This window comes from Dryobates pubescens, chromosome 19 (assembly GCF_014839835.1).
Source record: "Dryobates pubescens isolate bDryPub1 chromosome 19, bDryPub1.pri, whole genome shotgun sequence".
In the NCBI taxonomy this organism is placed as follows: Eukaryota; Metazoa; Chordata; class Aves; order Piciformes; family Picidae; genus Dryobates; species Dryobates pubescens.
This window is the reverse complement of record NC_071630.1, coordinates 1,946,124-1,962,542: the sequence shown is the minus strand read 5'-3', so window position 1 is coordinate 1,962,542 and position 16,419 is coordinate 1,946,124. Positions and strand designations below refer to the sequence as shown.

At 54.4% G+C, this 16,419-nt stretch overlaps 1 protein-coding gene across 1 annotated transcript in view; it reads left to right on the top strand.

Annotated features, from left to right (window-relative positions):
• GLG1 (golgi glycoprotein 1) overlaps window positions 1-16,419 on the top strand; it is a 144,172-nt gene that overhangs the window by 92,812 nt on the left and 34,941 nt on the right. Inside the window, exons 5-8 of the mRNA XM_054170236.1 lie at window positions 4,670-4,873; window positions 5,460-5,531; window positions 11,598-11,781; window positions 13,596-13,810. Of these exons, the coding sequence (XP_054026211.1) occupies window positions 4,670-4,873; window positions 5,460-5,531; window positions 11,598-11,781; window positions 13,596-13,810 (675 nt within the window). The remainder of the gene's footprint in view (window positions 1-4,669; window positions 4,874-5,459; window positions 5,532-11,597; window positions 11,782-13,595; window positions 13,811-16,419) is intronic.

Below are 16,419 nucleotides of genomic sequence, written 5' to 3'. Positions count from 1 at the left end.
GACAGTGGCACTGAGGGCACCCTCAGCAGGGTTGCTGATGACACCAAGCTGTGTGGGGCAGCAGACAGCTGGAGGGAAGGGATCCATCCAGAGGGAGCTGGGCAGGCTGGAGAGGTGGGCACAAGCCACCCTCAGGAGGTTCAACAGGACCAAGGGCAGGGTCCTGCAGCTGGGTGGAGGCAATGGCAGGCACAAATGCAGGCTGGGCAGGGACTGGCTGGAAAGCAGCCCTGAGGAGAGAGCCTTGGGGGTGCTGGGGGAGGAGAAGCTCAGCAGGAGCTCTCAGTGTGCACTTGCAGCCCAGAGAGCCAAGCAGAGCCTGGGCTGCAGCAAGAGAAGTGTGGCCAGCAGGGCCAGGGAGGGGATTCTCCCCCTCTGCTCAGCTCTGGGGAGACCCCACCTGGAGTCCTGCCTCCAGGTCTGGAGCCCCTATCCCAAGAGGGATCTGGAGGGGCTGGAAGGTGTCCAGAGCAGGGCCAGGAGGATGAGCAGAGGGCTGGAGCTGCTCTGCTGTGAGGACAGACTGAAGGAGTTGGGGCTGTTCAGTCTGGAGAAGAGAAGGCTCTGAGGTGACCTCATTGTGGCCTTCCAGGATCTGCAGGGGGCTCCAAGAAGGCTGGGGAGGGACTGCTCAGGATCTCAGGCAGTGATAGGACTGGGGGGAATGGAATGAAGCTGGAGGTGGGGAGATTGAGGCTGGAGGGGAGGAGGAAGTTCTTCCCCAGGAGAGTGGTGAAGCCCTGGAATGGGTTGTGCAGGGAGGTGGTTGGGGCTCTGTCCCTGGAGGTGTTTAAGGCCAGGCTGGATGAGGCTGTGGGCAGCCTGATCTAGTGTGGGGTGTCCCTGCCCATGGCAGGGGGGTTGGAACTGGCTGATCCTTGTGGTCCCTTCCAACCCTGACTGATACTGTGATACCTTCCACCAGCCCAGGTTGCTCAAGGCCTAATCCAACCTGGCCTTGAACACCTCCCTGGAGAGGGCACCTCCCTGGGCAACCTGTTCCAGTGTCTCCCATTCCTCATTCTAAAGAATTTCTTCCTCATTCTAAAGAATTTCTTCCTCATCACCAGTCTTGACCTGCCCTCCTCAAACTTGAATCCATTCCCTCTCCTCCTACCACACCAAGGCCTTGTCAGAAGTCCCTCATTTGTGTTCACCTTTGCCTTGGCTCTAGAGAGCTGACAATTGGAAGTGAGGTGGTGAAGGCATTGCTCAGATCCCTGTGGGGTTCAGTCCTGAGGAGACTCTAGATGTCATGATTCTATTAGTTGATGTTTGGCCAGCATGTGGAGTTGGCAAGATCCCACCCAAAGCAAAGGTGAAACCAAAAGAGGAAGCTTTGGGCTGTGTGAGTGTGAGGGGTTTATGCTTTTGGGTTTTAAGGGGAGAACTAAGTTGGCCCCTTCTAAAATGGAGTTGGGTTTATGAGTGTTGGCTGAGCATAGAATCAGAGAGCCCTTCAGGTTGGGAAAGCCCTTTGAGATCATCAGGTCCAACCATTACCCCTGCTCTACTCATTGCTTCTGCTGGGGCTCCCAAGTAGAGTTAAAGCTGGACTGAAGGGCTTCGTGCCCAGGGAGGCACAGCAGAGCAGAAAGATGTGGTTTCACAGGGTCATTTAAGTTGGGAAAGCCCTTTGAGATCATCAGGTCCAACCATTACCCCTGCTCTACTCATTGCTTCTGCTGGGGCTCCCAAGTAGAGTTAAAGCTGGACTGAAGGGCTTCGTGCCCAGGGAGGCACAGCAGAGCAGAAAGATGTGGTTTCACAGGGTCATTTAGGTTGGGAAAGCCCTTTGAGATCATCAGGTCCAACCATTACCCCTGCTCTACTCATTGCTTCTGCTGGTGCTCCCAAGCAGAGCTAAAGCTGGACTGAAGGGCTTCATGCCCAAGGAGGCACAGCAGAGCAGAAAGATGTGGTTTCACAGGGTCATTTAGGTTGGGAAAGCCCTTTGAGATCATCAGGTCCAACCATGACCCCTGCTCTACTCATTGCTTCTGCTGGTGCTCCCAAGCAGAGCTAAAGCTGGACTGAAGGGCTTCGTGCCCAAGGAGGCACAGCAGAGCAGAAAGATGTGGTTTCACAGGGTCATTTAGGTTGGGAAAGCCCTTTGAGATCATTAAGTCCAATGTCAACCCAGCATTGCCAGCTCACCACTAAACCATGTATCTCAGCCCCACATCTCCACAGCTTTGAAACCCCTCCAGGGATGAGGACTGCCCTGGGCAGCCTGTTCCAGGGCTTAACCACTCGTTCAGGAAAGACTTTGTGCCTCGTGCCCAAACTGAACCTCCCCTGCCACAGCTTGGAAGTGGTTTCCTCCTGTCCTCTCACTTGTTCCTTGGGAGAAGAGACTGACCCACACCTCACTTCAAGCCTGCTTTCAGGGAGCTGTGGAGAGTGAGAAGGTTTCCCCATAGCCTTCTTTTCTCCATGCTAAACCCCCCCCCCCCAGTTCCCTCAGCTGCTCCTCACCAGCCCTGTTCTCCAGACCCTTCCACAGCTTCCTTGTCCTTTTCTGGACCTGCTCCAGCACCTCAATGTCCTTCTTGGAGTAAGGGGCCCAAACCTGAACCCAGGAGTCGAGGTGTGACCTCACCAGTACCCAGTACAGGGGAACAAGCCCTGCCCTGGTCCTGCTGCCCACACTAATACTGATCTAAGCCAGGATGTTGGTGGCCTTCTTGGCCACCTGGGTGCGCTGCTTTGTGTGGAAGAGTTTAGGAGGGGGTTGCATGGCTCTGAACAGTCATGGTCATGTTTTATGGAGGCTTCTCTCTTCCTCATGCTGCTGCAACAGCAACAGTTGGATCTCCTTGGCAAGAGGAAGCTGAAAGGGTGGCTTCTAAATGGGTACTGCCAACACCAGGTCCATGTGTGCAGACATCCATGCCCTGTGGTATACCCCAGAGCATCTGATAGAAGTTCAGGAGCAGCAGAGCAGCAGAAATTCAGGGGGCCTTCACAGGGGAACTTGCAGAAGGCTCAAGAGATCCATTCTAGAGGAAGAGTTGGAGGTAGAGCTGGGGGGGAAGGGTGGTTCCCCTTGTGAAAATGATGTAGGAAACCAAGTGGAGTGTGGCTCTGCCTCTTCTGGGCTTTCAGGCAAAGCACAGACTCTCCATTTGTTGCCAGCCACTGGTCACAGACCAAAGTCATCCTGAAGCTTGCAGGGCAGTGGACATGGCAGGGAGTATCGGGCCAGAGCTGCTTTGTCTGATCTTCATCTGCTCTCTGAATTCCTCTTAGTCCCTTCGTGGAGGAATTAGCCCTGGTCCAAGCTCCTCTGTGGCTTTTTTAGCATCACTAATTATCCCCACCCAAACTGAAGGCTTGTCTGGTTTTGCTCCCTCCCAAGAATGTTCTTCCTGTGCTGTCTTTGCCTGCTGTTGCCATGGTGCCAAGGGAGCTGTGTCAAAGTAAAGATAATTTGGCCATTTTGGTGAAGAGCTCTGAGCTGTGTGACTAAGTAGTGATAATCTCATTAAGTCACATTAAAACAAACCCTGAGCAGTGGCAGGGTGGAGGTGGGGGGTGGGGAAGAGGATTGCTTTCATGGTGGCCAGCAGCAGGGTGGGAATGGAGGAAGTGTGTGGATCCTACAGCTGTTAACTGATGCCTCCTCTGAATGTCAGTGCAGCTGAGGCTGAGCTCTTGGAAGTCTCTCTGCACTTTGCTTGCTTTCATTTGTGGTGCTTGTTATTAAGTGCTTACAAATACCTGAGGGGTGGGGGTCAGGAAGATGGAGCCAGACTCTTCTCAGTGAAAAGACACAAGGTAATGGGCAGCAACTTGAGCATAGGAAGTTCCATCTAAGCAGGAGAAGGAACTTCCTTACAGGGAAGGTTGGCAGAGCACTGGAACAGGCTGTCCAGAGAGGTGCTGGAGTCTCTGTCTCTGGAGATCTTCAAACCCCACTTGAACATGTTCCCCTGTGATCTGCTTAGGTGATCCTGCTCTGGTGAGACCACATCAGGGGTCCTGGGACAGGGGACTACTGGAGAGGGTCCTGTGGAGGCTGCAAAGATATTGAGGGGCTTTAGAGCATCTCTGTAAGGAGTTTTCTCTGAGAAGAAATGGTTTAATGGACATCAGAGCTGGTGTGAGAGGGAGGGAAATGCCTCTTAACTGGGAGAGATGACTGCTCCCTCTTTCTGGAGAAGAGAAGGCTCTGAGGTGACCTCATTGTGGCCTTCCAGGATCTGCAGGGGGCTCCAAGAAGGCTTTCTCTCTGACTGGCTGAGAGCCCTGGGGCTGTTGAGCCTGGAGAAGAGCAGCCCTAGAGGGGATCTGAGCAATGCTCAGCAAGACCTAAAGGGCCTATGGGGGGAAAGAGGCTGGGGCCAGACTCTTGTCAGTGGTGCCCAGGGACAGGAGAAGGGGCAGTGGGCACAGACTGGAGCCCAGGAGGTCCCACCTGAACACGGGGAGGCATTTCTTTGGTGTGAGGGTGCTGGAGGCCTGGAGCAGGCTGCCCAAGGAGGTTGTGGAGTCTCCTTCTCTGGAGAGATTCCAAAGCTGCTCGGACTTGATCTTGGGCAAGCTGCTGTGGGTGCCCCTGCAGGAGGGTTGGTCTGGGTGATCCCCAGAGGTCCTTTCCAACCCTCACCACGCTGGGGTGCTGGAGGTGCTTGGTTACGGGTGGTGTCTCGCTCTTCTCACCTAGGATGCCCACTCGCAAGGAGAGGTGGTGGCATGCCTGGAGAAAGGTCTGGTGAAAGAAGCTGAGGAGACAGACCCTCGAATTCAGGTCTCTGATCAGTGTAAGAAAGCCATTCTTCGTGTGGCTGAGCTCTCTTCAGACGACTTCCACCTGGACCGGCACCTCTACTTCGCCTGCCGGGACGACAGAGAGCGCTTCTGTGAGAACGTGAGTGCTTCCCTCTGGCCTTCCCTCCCCCGGGGAGAAAACAACCCCAAAACCATCCTGAAAGAAGGACTGGAATCCTGGACCCTTGGCAAGTTCACGAGATGCTGAAAACAGAGCACCTGTAGCTGTCATTTTGCAGTAAATGGGGCGTTACCTTCAGCCCTCCACGCCAAACAAAGCCTCCCCTGCGGGGGGTTAATGAACTGAGCTGGCAGAAATGGTTTAATGGACATCAGAGCTGGTGTGAGAGGGAGGGAAATGCCTCTTCACTGGGAGAGGTGACTGCTCCCTCCTGCAGCAGTGAGCTGCAGGGTCTGGTTTTGCTCCCAGCACTCCTGGAAGCTGCACTGTTCGGTCTGAATTAGCTTGTGTCAGCTGAGCATCTTCTCACCGGAGGGGTGATGGAAGCAAGCAGCTTTTGAAGGCAGTAAAATGCAGAAGGTTTTGCTTAGTCTAGAAGCTCTGAGTGTCATTAGAAATATCAACTGGGAATGTATTCCTAGTTCCAGATCAGCCTCTTTGGGTGTGGGCTGCTCATTAAGCATTACAAGTCTTCTCTTTAATGGCAAATGTTACTGTTTCACAGACTCAAGCAGGGGAAGGCCGAGTCTACAAGTGCCTCTTCAATCACAAGTTTGAAGAATCAATGAGTGAGAAGGTAGGTATCTCTCTGGCTTAGACAAATCCTGCATGCAGAAACCACCAAGTCATTCAGCAGTCCAGGCTGGGTTCCTCTCTGTAGCATTGAGGCAGATCCCTGCCCAGCGTGGTCAGGTGTCAGCAGCTGCTTTTTGCTTCGAGATCAGCTGGGTGTTGGTGGCTTGGGTTCATTGAAGTTAAAAGGTTGAAGTAAATCCAAGTGTTCAGGTGGGTCATTTGGGAAGGCAGATGTGGAGCTCAAGTGGGGGAGTGTTGAAAGTGGAAGTGGCACCATGCTGGGGCAAGCTTTGGATAAGTGCTGGCATAAGGTGCTGAGGAGAACCAAACCAGCTGCCTGTGGTTCACCTTCTCCTCTCAGGGCTTTGAGTGTCTGACTCTGAAGCAGCAGATGCTACACAGATCAGTTATTGACATAAGAATCAGTAAGGTTGGAAAAGACCTCCAGGATGGTTGAATCCAGCCAGGGAATTGTAGAATTGTTTGGGTTGGAAAAGACTTCCAAGGTCAAGACCAACCAGCAGCCCAACCCCACCGTGGCCACCAAACCATATCCCACACTGCCATGGCCACAGGGTCCTGGAACACCTCCAGGCATGGGGACTCCACCACCTCCCTGGGCAGCCTCTGCCAATCCCTCACCACTCTGGTACCAAAGAAATCTTTCCTCATCTCCAACCTAACCCTCCCCTGGCACAAATTGAGGCCATTTGCTCTCATCCTCTTGCTTGTCACTTGGCAGCAGAGACCAACTCCTACAACATTTTCCTGGTGGTGTTCCTCAAGATGTGATTTTTAACAGTAAGAGGGGGGGGAAAAAGTTGTTCTGGGAAGCCAGTCCTGGAAAGAGTTTGGATTGGTGGAGGTGTGTTTTGGGAAGGCAGCAAGGCCTTCAGTCATTTCAGAAGCAGCTTTGTAGTGTTTGGGATTGTGTGGGATTAAAAACCCTCCTCAGAAAAGCTTTGCTGAAGGAGCCTGGTGCAGAGGCCTGGAGGGATGGGGCTCATTTTCTCTCCCTTAAATGCATTAGCTATCCAAAAGCTTAGTTCCAATTAAATTCCAAACTGAGAGAGTGATCCCTGGGGGCTTGAGACAAAGCACAGCGCTGAAAGGGATTGCTTGGGTTTGCTTAACCTGAGTTTGGTTGTACAGGGATGGGGCAGGATGGGGTTTGAAGGGTCTCTGCCATGCTCTGAGATATGAATATAAGAGAGGTCAGACAGAGCTGTAGATGCCCCTGTACTCCACACTGGTTAGGCCACACCTTGAGTCCTGTGTCCAGTTCTGGGCCCCTCAACTTAAGAAGGACATTGAGACTCTTGAAGGTGTCCAGAGAAGGGCAACAAGGCTGGGGAGAGGCCTTGAGCACAGCCCTGTGAGGAGAGGCTGAGGGAGCTGAGGTTGCTTAGCCTGGAGAAGAGGAGGCTCAGGGGAGACCTCTTTGCTCTCTCCAACTCCCTGAAGGGAGGTTGTAGCCAGGAGAGGGTTGGGCTCTTCTCCCAGGCACCCAGCACCAGAACAAGAGGACACAGTCTCAAGCTGTGCCAGGGGAGGTTCAGGCTGGAGGGGAGGAGAAAGTTCTTCCCAGAGAGAGTTGTTGGCCCTTGGGATGTGCTGTCCAGGGAGGTGGTGGAGTCCCCATCCCTGGAGGTGTTCAAGAGGGGACTGGATGTGGCACTTGGTGCCATGGTCTAGTCCTGAGGTCTGTGGTGCTAGGTTGGACTGGATGATACCTGAGGTCTTTTCCAACCTTGGTGATTCTGTGATTCTCTTCTGTTGGTGCTCCTCCTTATCTCCCTGCATATTGGAAACTTCACTAACTCATGGTCACTGCACCCTTGACAGCCTCCCACCCTCACATCTCCCACCAGCCCTTCCCCATTTGAGAGGAGCAGGTCAAGCAGAGCCTGACCCCTGGTAGGCCCACTTAACAGCTGCATCAGGAAGCAGTCCTCCATAGGCTCTAGGAATCTTCTGGACTGCCTCCTCTCTGCTGAATTAAGTTCCCAGCAGATACCTGGCAGGTTGAAGTCACCCACAAGGACAAGATCTGAAGACCTCGAGACAGCCTCCAGTTGCTCATAGAATATTTCATCAGCCTCCTCATCCTGGTTGGGTGGTCTATAAGAGACTCCAACCAGGATGTCAGATTTGTTAGGCTGCCCTCTGATCTTAACCCACTGGCTCTCAATCCTTTCACCCTCCACTTCAAGCTCTGTGGCAAAGAGTGACTCCCCAATACATAGAGCCACCCCTCCTCCTCTTCTCCCTCTCCTGTCTCTCCTAAAGATCCTGTAACCCCCCAGTGCAGCACTCCAATCATGTGTGTTGTCCCACCATGTTTCTGAGATGGTGACTACATCATAGTCACCCTGGTGGGCCAGGACTTCCAGCTCCTCTTGCTTGTTGCCCATGCTGTGTGCACTGGTGTGCATGCACTGCAGCTGGGCTCTCGATGTCTCAGCTGACCCTGATTTGTGTCCCACTCTCCCCTCTCCAGAGAGACTGATTTCCTCACCCACCCCTTCCAGACCTAGTTTAAAGCCCTCCCAATGAGCCCTGCCAGCTCCAGTGCCAGTACCCTCTTGCCCTTCCTAGATAACTGCACCCCATCAGGACCCAGCAGGTTGGGTGCAGTAAAAGCTGCCCCATGGCCAAAGAACCTCAAATTCCTCTGCTGGCAGCATCCCCTGAGCCAATTGTTGATGGCATGGCTGCTCCTGTTCCCTCTCAGTGTGCTCCCCTGCCACTGAGGGAACTGAGCAGAGCACCACTTGTGCTCCTGCCCCATCAATCAGTTGTCTGAGGGCCTTGAACTCCTTTTTGATCGCCCTGGAGCCCTTCTTATCAATTTCATTGCTTCCAGCTTGGATCACCAGCAGAGGGTAACAGTCAGAGGGCTGGATCAGCTTAGGGAGGCTCCTGGTGATCTCCCTTGCCTGGGCCCCATGCAGGGAGCAGACCTCCCTGTGGGATGGGTTGGGGTGACATATGGGTCCCTCAGTCCCCCTCAGGAGAGAGTCCCCAACAACTATAACCCTTCTCTTTTGCTTTGTGGAGCTGCTCCTTATAGGTGGTGGGGACTGCTTGGCCTTAGGCATCTCCCCACATGGCTGCTCCTCAGCCCTCTCATCCACATTGCCCTCAGCCTGCAGGGCCTCCTACTTATTAGGCAAGGGCTTATACTCATTGTGGTGACCTGGGAGAAAGTGGTGAGGGGCACAAGTCTTGTGAGGAGCAGCTGAGAGACCTGAGGCTGATTAGCCTGGAGAAAAGGAGGCTGAGGGGAGGCCTCATTGCTCTCTACAACTCCCTGAAGGGAAGCTGCAGTGAGGGGGGGGTTGGTCTCTTTTCCAAGAGAACAGGCAACAGAATGAGAGGAAACAGCCTCAAGTTGCACCAGGGCAGGTTTAGGTTGGCTGTGAGGAACATTTTCTTCCCTGAACCAGCTGTCAAGGCCTGGCCCAGGCTGTCAGGGGCAGTGGTGGAGTCCCCATCCCTGGAAGGATTGCAAAGCCCTGAAGATGTGGGGCTGAGGGCCGTGGGGTAGCCCTGACCTGGCAGTGCTGGGGTAAGGGTTGGACACCATGGTCTCAAAGGTCTTTTTCCTGCAAGTCAAACCCCTAATGGAAGGAAGGGGAGAAGGCCACAGGGTTTCCCTGGTCCTTATGCTGAGATTGCTCCCTGGTCTCCCCACCCACCACCACCCTACCAGCTTTCCTTCCTTTCAGCCAGGCTGAGAATGGCCCAAACTCCCCTGAGCTCTTCTGGATGATCTGCAGCCCTCACATTCAATTTTCATCTAATTGAACCCAGAAGCTCTGAAGCGCAGCAGTGTTTTACAGACCCTTTTCTTTGCCTGGAATTTAGGGGGTTGTTCTTGCAGCTGCTGAGTAGCAGTTTGGCCCCAGCTCATCCACCAGTTGTGGAGAATAGGCTCAAAATTCCCCTGGCCAGGCTGCTTTCCTGGCTTTCATCTGCTCAGCACGTTGCAGAAGAGCTGCATTTGGGGTTGGGGGAAGGGGGGGTGTGTGTGGGGAATTGTTTCTGGAGGGCACGGGGTGAGCATGTAACACAGCTGGGATAAATGTCAGCAACTGATCCTGGTTAGCCAGAATGAGTCACACAAAGCTTGGATGAATGTGCAGTTTTAAGGAGTGCTCTGCAGAGAGCTGCTGCCTCTCAAACCCTTGATCTGTTGACCTGGGTCTGCATTGTTAACTGTGTCGCTTCCCTGAGACCGGTGAAAGTTGACTGCAGTCCAGCTTCAACCACATGGATTTGAAAGCATCAGCACAGCAGAGACAAGGGACCTCTTGGAGAATGTTCAGAGCAGTGCTGGGAGGGCTGGAAGCTCTCTGCTGAGAGGCCAGGTTGAGAGAGTTGAGCTTGTTCAGCCTGGAGAAAAAAAAGGCTTCAGGGAGACCTTCTGGTGGCCTTCTGTGCTCCAAGGGCCCTCTCTAGGAAAGCTGGGGACAGACTTCTGAGCAGGGCCTCTTGGGACAGGACAGGGGGTGATGGTTTGAACTGAAAGAGGGAGATTGAGAGTGGAGAGAAGGAAGAAATGTTTGACACTGAGGGTGGGGAGAGCCTGGCCCAGGGTGCCCAGATTGGTGGGAGATGCCCCGTGGCTGCAACCATTGAGGGTCTGGTTGTTTAGGGCTGTGAGCAACCTGCTCTAGTTGCAGATGCCCCTGCTGGCTGCAGAAGGGTTTGTCCTACAAAGGTCCCTTCCAACCCAACCCAACCCATTCTATCCTATCCCTCAAGCTGCAGCAGGGGGGGGTTTAGGCTGGATAGTAGGAAAAATTTCTTCACCAAGAGGGTCACTGGGCACTGGCCCATGCTGCCCAGGGAGGTGGTGAAGTCACCATCCCTGCAGGTGTTTAAAAGACATCTGGATGAGGAGCTTAGGGACATGGTCTAGGAGCTGTATTCTCAGAGGTGTTAGGTTATGGCCAGACTTAGAATCATAGGATCAATAAGGTTGGAAAAGACCTCAAGGATCATCAAGGCCAACCTGTCACCCAGCACCTCCTGACTGCTAAACCATGGCTCGAGTGCCACCTCCAATCCCCTCTTGAACACCTCCAGGGATGGGGACTCCACCACCTCCCTGGGCAGCACATTCCAATGGCCAATTACTCTTTCTGGGAAGAACTTTCTCCTCCCCTCCAGCCCAAACCTCCCCTGGTGCAGCTTGAGACTGTGTCCTCTTGTTCTGGTACTGGTTGCCTGGGAGAAGCCCTATGAGGAGAGGCTGAGGGAGCTGGGGTTGCTTAGCCTGGAGAAGAGGAGGCTCAGGGGAGACCTTATTGCTCTCTCCAACTCCCTGAAGGGAGGTTGGAGCCAGGAAGGGGTTGGTCTCTTCTCCTAGGCAACCAGCACCAGAACAAGAGGACACAGTCTCAAGCTGTGCCAGGGGAGCTTCAGGCTGGATGTTAGGAAGAAGTTCTTCATAGAAAGAGAGATTGGCCCTTGGGATGTGCTGCCCAGGGAGGTGGTGGAGTCCCCATCCCTGGAGGTGTTTAGGAAGATCCTGGCTGAGGCCCTTGGTGCCATGGTTGAGTTGATCAGATGGTGCTAGGTGAGAGGTTGGACTTGATGATCTCAAAGGTCTCTTCCAACCTGGTTAATTCTCTCCTCTCCTCTCCTCTCCAAACCTCTCCTCTCCTCTCCTCTCCTCTCTGATGGTTTGTCAAAGGAGCATTCCCCCCACCCCCCAAATCAGAGCTTTCAATGTGATTATTATGAAAGATGATTATTGAGCAGGAGAGTTTCTAATCCTCAAGGTCACTGCATTGGCTTTCTTCAGATAGAGACACACACACTCAGAGGAGACCAATGAGACCAACCCCCTCCTGGCTACCGCCTCCCTTCAGGGAGTCGCAGACAGCAATAAGGTCTCCCCTGAGCCTCCTCTTCTCCAGGCTTGATGAACTTAAGGTCCTTTCCACCCAGGCGTTTGTATGATCCTTTGAAAGACAACTTGAAACCCTAGCAGCAGGTCTAGCTTGGTGCCTGCAGCCTGCTGAAGCTCATTCCCCACCCCCTGTGCCTCCTGCAGTGCCGTGATGCCCTGACCACCCGCCAGAAGCTGATCGCCCAGGACTACAAAGTCAGCTACTCGCTGGCCAAGTCCTGCAAGAGTGACCTGAAGAAGTATCGCTGCAACGTGGAGAACCTGCCCCGCTCCCGGGAGGCCAGGCTGTCCTACCTCCTGATGTGCCTGGAGTCTGCTGTGCACAGAGGTAAGGGCATGCAGTCAAGGCCTGGCTGACTTGGCAGGACCTTGGTTTTAAAGGGCTTCTCCTGGATCTTCAGCTTCAATGCGTTTTCACAGCCCTTCTCCAAGCAGCCTTCTCGCCTTCAGCCACTGCATGGAGACAGCTGAAGAGGTTGTGGTGAGGCTGAGGGAAGGGCATAGCAAAGAAAAGCACCACCCCACCACCTTTTGGTTATAAAAGCCAAACCCAAACTGTCTGCACAGGGACTTGGAACCACTCCAGCTCAGGTTGGACGAGGCTTTTCGCAGCCTCGTCCTGGTTGGCCCTGCTCACTGTAGCAAGGTTGGACTAGATGCTTTTGCAAGGTCCCTTCCATCCCAGTCCCATTCTGTGATTCATTGAAAGCTGTCAGCAGATGTGAGCTGCTAGCTCAGATTCAGTGCAGCTGTTTGGCTAGGTGGACACTCTTGGGTGACATCTTCTGTTCCAGGCTTTGACTTCCTAAGCAAGGATGTGCTGTTGCTCTAGAAAACCTTTTCCTCAGAGCAAATCTTCAAGCTGCTGTCCAGATGAATTTCCTCCTTCAGTTCTGTATCGAGCTGGTCAGTTACCAGAGGTGCATTTTCTCTCTGCAGGAGAAAAAGGACCCCTTGAGCAGACAGGGCAAAGCTGATCTGGGCTACACAAGTGCAGAGCCGCTGTTGGCAGCTGTTCTTCCCAAGCAACTCCTGTGATGGGAAGTCCAAAATAAGATTCTTCAGGAGTCCTTTTGGCAAAGCTATGCATGAGGCCATGGAGTGGTTGTTTTACAGGCCCAGAGCTACCACAACAACTGCTTTAACTCCCAGCAGCATGTCTGCTCTCGTGCTCTTGTTGTGATCTGATGTGGTCCAGGGCCTGGGCCTCGTCCCTGTTCTTCCTGCATAATGGTAGCATAGGTCAAGAAGGGTTCCCCAGCCAGGTGGTAGAGGCTTCACCCCTGAAACCATTCCAGGTCAGTTTATAGAGGACTCTGAGCAACCTGCTGAGATTCACAGCTTCACAGACTGCATTGGGTTGAAGGGGACCCTCAAAAGTTGTCTTGTCCAACCCCTCTGCAGTCAGCAGGGACACCTCCAGCTAGAGCAGGCTGCCCAGGGACACATCAGTCTTGAATGTCTTCAGGGCTGGGACCTCAACCACCTCCCTAGGCAACCTGTTCCAGTGCCTCCCCACCCTCATTGTGCAGAACTTCCTCCTGATGTCCACCCCAAATCTCCCCTGCTCCAGTTTCAAACCATTGTCCTTGTCCTATCACTCCAAGCCCTTCTGAGCAGCCCTTCCTGCAGATCCCCTTCAGACATTGCAAAGCAGCTGTAAGGTCTCCCTGGAGCTGTCTCTTCTCTCAGCTGACCAGTCCCAACTCTCCCAGCCTGTCTCCAGAGCAGAGGCACTTCAGCCCTCCCTCCATCCTCGTGGCCCACCCTGCTGGCTGCAGGGGGGGGTTGGATTAGATGAGCTTTGCCGGTCCCTTCACTGGCCGTATGAAGGGCTCTGCTGAGCAGGAGCTGAGAGAGCGGTCGGGCATTGGCGCGGGCTGCCCAGGGAGGTGGTGGGGTCGCCACCCCTGGAGGCGCTCGGGGATGGAGTGGCCACGGCAGCTTGGGGCCGTGGTGGGGGTTGGGTCACCGGTCGGGCCGGACCTCGGAGGTCTTTTCCAACCCAAACAATTCTGCAGTTCCCTGGCTGGAGGGCGGGTTGGATTCGGCGCACCCCTCGGAGGCCTCGTGCGGGCCGAAGAGCCGTGCCGCTGCGTGCCTAACCCCGGCTCCCACCCGTCCCCTTCCCCCTCTGCTCAGGTCGGCAGGTGAGCAGCGAGTGCCAGGGGGAGATGCTGGATTACCGCCGCATGCTGATGGAGGACTTCTCCCTGAGCCCCGAGATCATCCTGAGCTGCCGCGGCGAGATCGAGCACCACTGCTCCGGCCTGCACCGCAAGGGCCGCACCCTGCACTGCCTGATGAAGGTGGTGCGGGGCGAGAAGGGCAACGTGGGCCTCAACTGTCAGCAGGCAGTAAGATCCTCTCCTGTCATCGCCCTCTCCTGCCGGCCTGCTGGCTTGGGTGGTGGTTGGCCTTCAGGCGGAGGCTCCGCTGCCTGCCGCTCGACGCTGGAGGCGGTTGGGTCGTTGTCATCTGGCTGGAGCCTGTCCAGAGAAGTCACCGTCCCTGGAGGTGTTCAAGAGGGGGTTGGAGGTGGCACTTGGTGCCGTGGTCTGTCTAGTCATGAGGTCTGTGGTGCCAGGTTGGACTGGGTGATCCGTGAGGTCTCTTCCAACCTTGGTGATACTGCGAGAAGGGCAGCGAGGCGTGGTAGAGGGCCCTGGGGCACATGGCCTGTGAGGGGCATCTGAGGGAGCTGGGGGTGCTCAGAAGAGGAGGTTGAGGGGAGGCCTTTTTGCTCTCTGCAGCTCCCTGAAGGGGAGCAGGGGGCAGCCTCTTCTTGGTGCCAAGTAACAGGAGCAGAGTATCATAGTAGTATCGTAGTATCAGTCAGGGTTGGAAGGGACCACAAGGATCAGCCAGTTCCAACCCCCCTGCCATGGGCAGGGACACCCCACACTACCTCAGGCTGCCCACAGCCTCATCCAGCCTGGCCTTGAACACCTCCAGGGCTGGGGCCTCAACCACCTCCCTGGACAACCCATTCCAGGGCTTCACCACTCTCCTGGGGAAGAACTTCCTCCTCCCCTCCAGCCTCAATCTCCCCACCCCCAGCTTCATTCCATTCCCCCTAGTCCTATCACTCCCTGAGATCCTGAGCAGTCCCTCCCCAGCCTCCCCTTCAGATACTGGAAGGTATCAGAGGAAATGGTTTCAAGCTGTGCCAGGGGAAGTTCAGGCTGGATGTTAGGAAATATTTCTTCCCTGAAAGGGTTCTCAGACATTGGGGTGGTCTGCCCAGGGGCAGTGCTGTACTCATCATCCCTGGAGGTGTTCAAGCAGACTGTGGACCTGGTGCTTAGGGACATGAATAAGTGGTGACCTTTCAGTGCTGGGTTGAGGGTTGGACTGGATGAGCTTGGAGGTCTCTTCTAACTGGGTGTATTCTGTGATGCTGGGTTGGAGGTGTAACTTGCTATCAAGCAGCACATTACTAATGGTGGCTGTGTTTGCTTTTTTCCCCCCTCAAAAACTGGCTGCCCCCTCCCTGGAGGTGTTCAAGGCCGGGCTGGATGAGGCCTGGAGCAACCTGGGCTGGTGGGAGGTGTCGCTGCCTGTGGCAGCAGGGGTTGGAACTGGGTGATCTTTAAGGTCTACTCCAGTCTAAACCATTCTGTGAATCTCCAAATGCCTGTTTTTAATGACTGATGAGCCAAGAAAAGTGACATCAGTGCCCAAAAAAAAAAAAGGCTGAGGAGGGTGTTAGAGCTGCTGTAGGAGTTGGGGGAGAGGTGACCCTTTACCTCCTGCAGCTCACACAACCACTGCAGTCCCTTTTCAAGCAGGAGGCAGCTTAAAGTCCGAGCCCCAAGTGTCACTGGTGCCTGCCTGTTTTCAAAGGTAAAGAAATCTTTGTCAATGTGTTGTCAGGCACAGGCTGCTGTTGTGCTGCAGCTTCTCTCTGCAGCAGCAGCAGCAGCAGCAGCAGCAGCACCAGGTGTAGTGGTGCAGCAGCTGTAGAGTTTGAGTCATTTCTGCGGGGAGCTGCAGTGCAGGACTTGAGCTTTGTGTGAAAAGCCAAATCCTTCTTTCCTGCCCTGAGTGTGCAATCCAAATCTGCTGCCTCAGAACTTGATTCTTTGCAGATTTGCTGGAAGGTCAAGATCAGCTCAGGAATGGCTTCCAGATCGGGAAGTGCACCTTCAGAACGAGGCAGAAGTCAAGGCAGGGAGGACCACCAGAAGTGGTTCAGCTTTCAGGCTTGGAGAAGAAGAATGTCTGTACAAATCTGCAGGGGGGGTGGGAGGGCTTTTAACCAGTTCTTTTATACTGAAGCTGCTGCCTCCAGTTCTGGTGCCCCCAGCATAAAAGGGACATGGAACTGTTGGAGCAGGTCCAGAGGGCTCCATGAAGATAACTCTCTAGAGGACTGGAGAACCTCTCCTGTGGGGACAGGCTGGGAGTGTTGAGTTGTTCAGCCTGGAGAAGTGAAGGCTCTGGAGAGACTTCTAGTACCTGAAGGAGCTACAGGGGAGCTGGGGAGAGACTTTTGACAAGGGCTTGCAGTGACAGGATGAGGGTTAATGGCTTTGAGCTGGAAAAGGGGAGATTGAGACTAGAGATGAGGAAGAAGTTGTTAGCAGTGAGGGTGGGAAAACACTGGCACAGGTTGCCCAGGGAGGTCATGGCTGCCCTCTCCCTGGAGGTGTCAGATGCCAGGTTGGATGAGGCCTTGAGCAGCCTGGACTGGTAGGAGCTGTCCCTGCCCATGGCAGGGGATTTGGAGCTGGATGATCTTTAAGGTCTATTCCAACCCAAACCTTTTTGTGGTTCTGAGCTCTGGCATGGTGCTGTTCTATAGATGTCCCTGCTCACTTCAGGGCAGTTGGCCTAGAGGGTCCCTTCCAACCCAACCCATTCCATGATTTTATGGCAGCACAACACAAATACTTGCCTGAGCTGAGCCCTGAGGAGGAGTCCTGCCCACATGATGCTGTGGCCAGTTTCTTGGACCTGCACA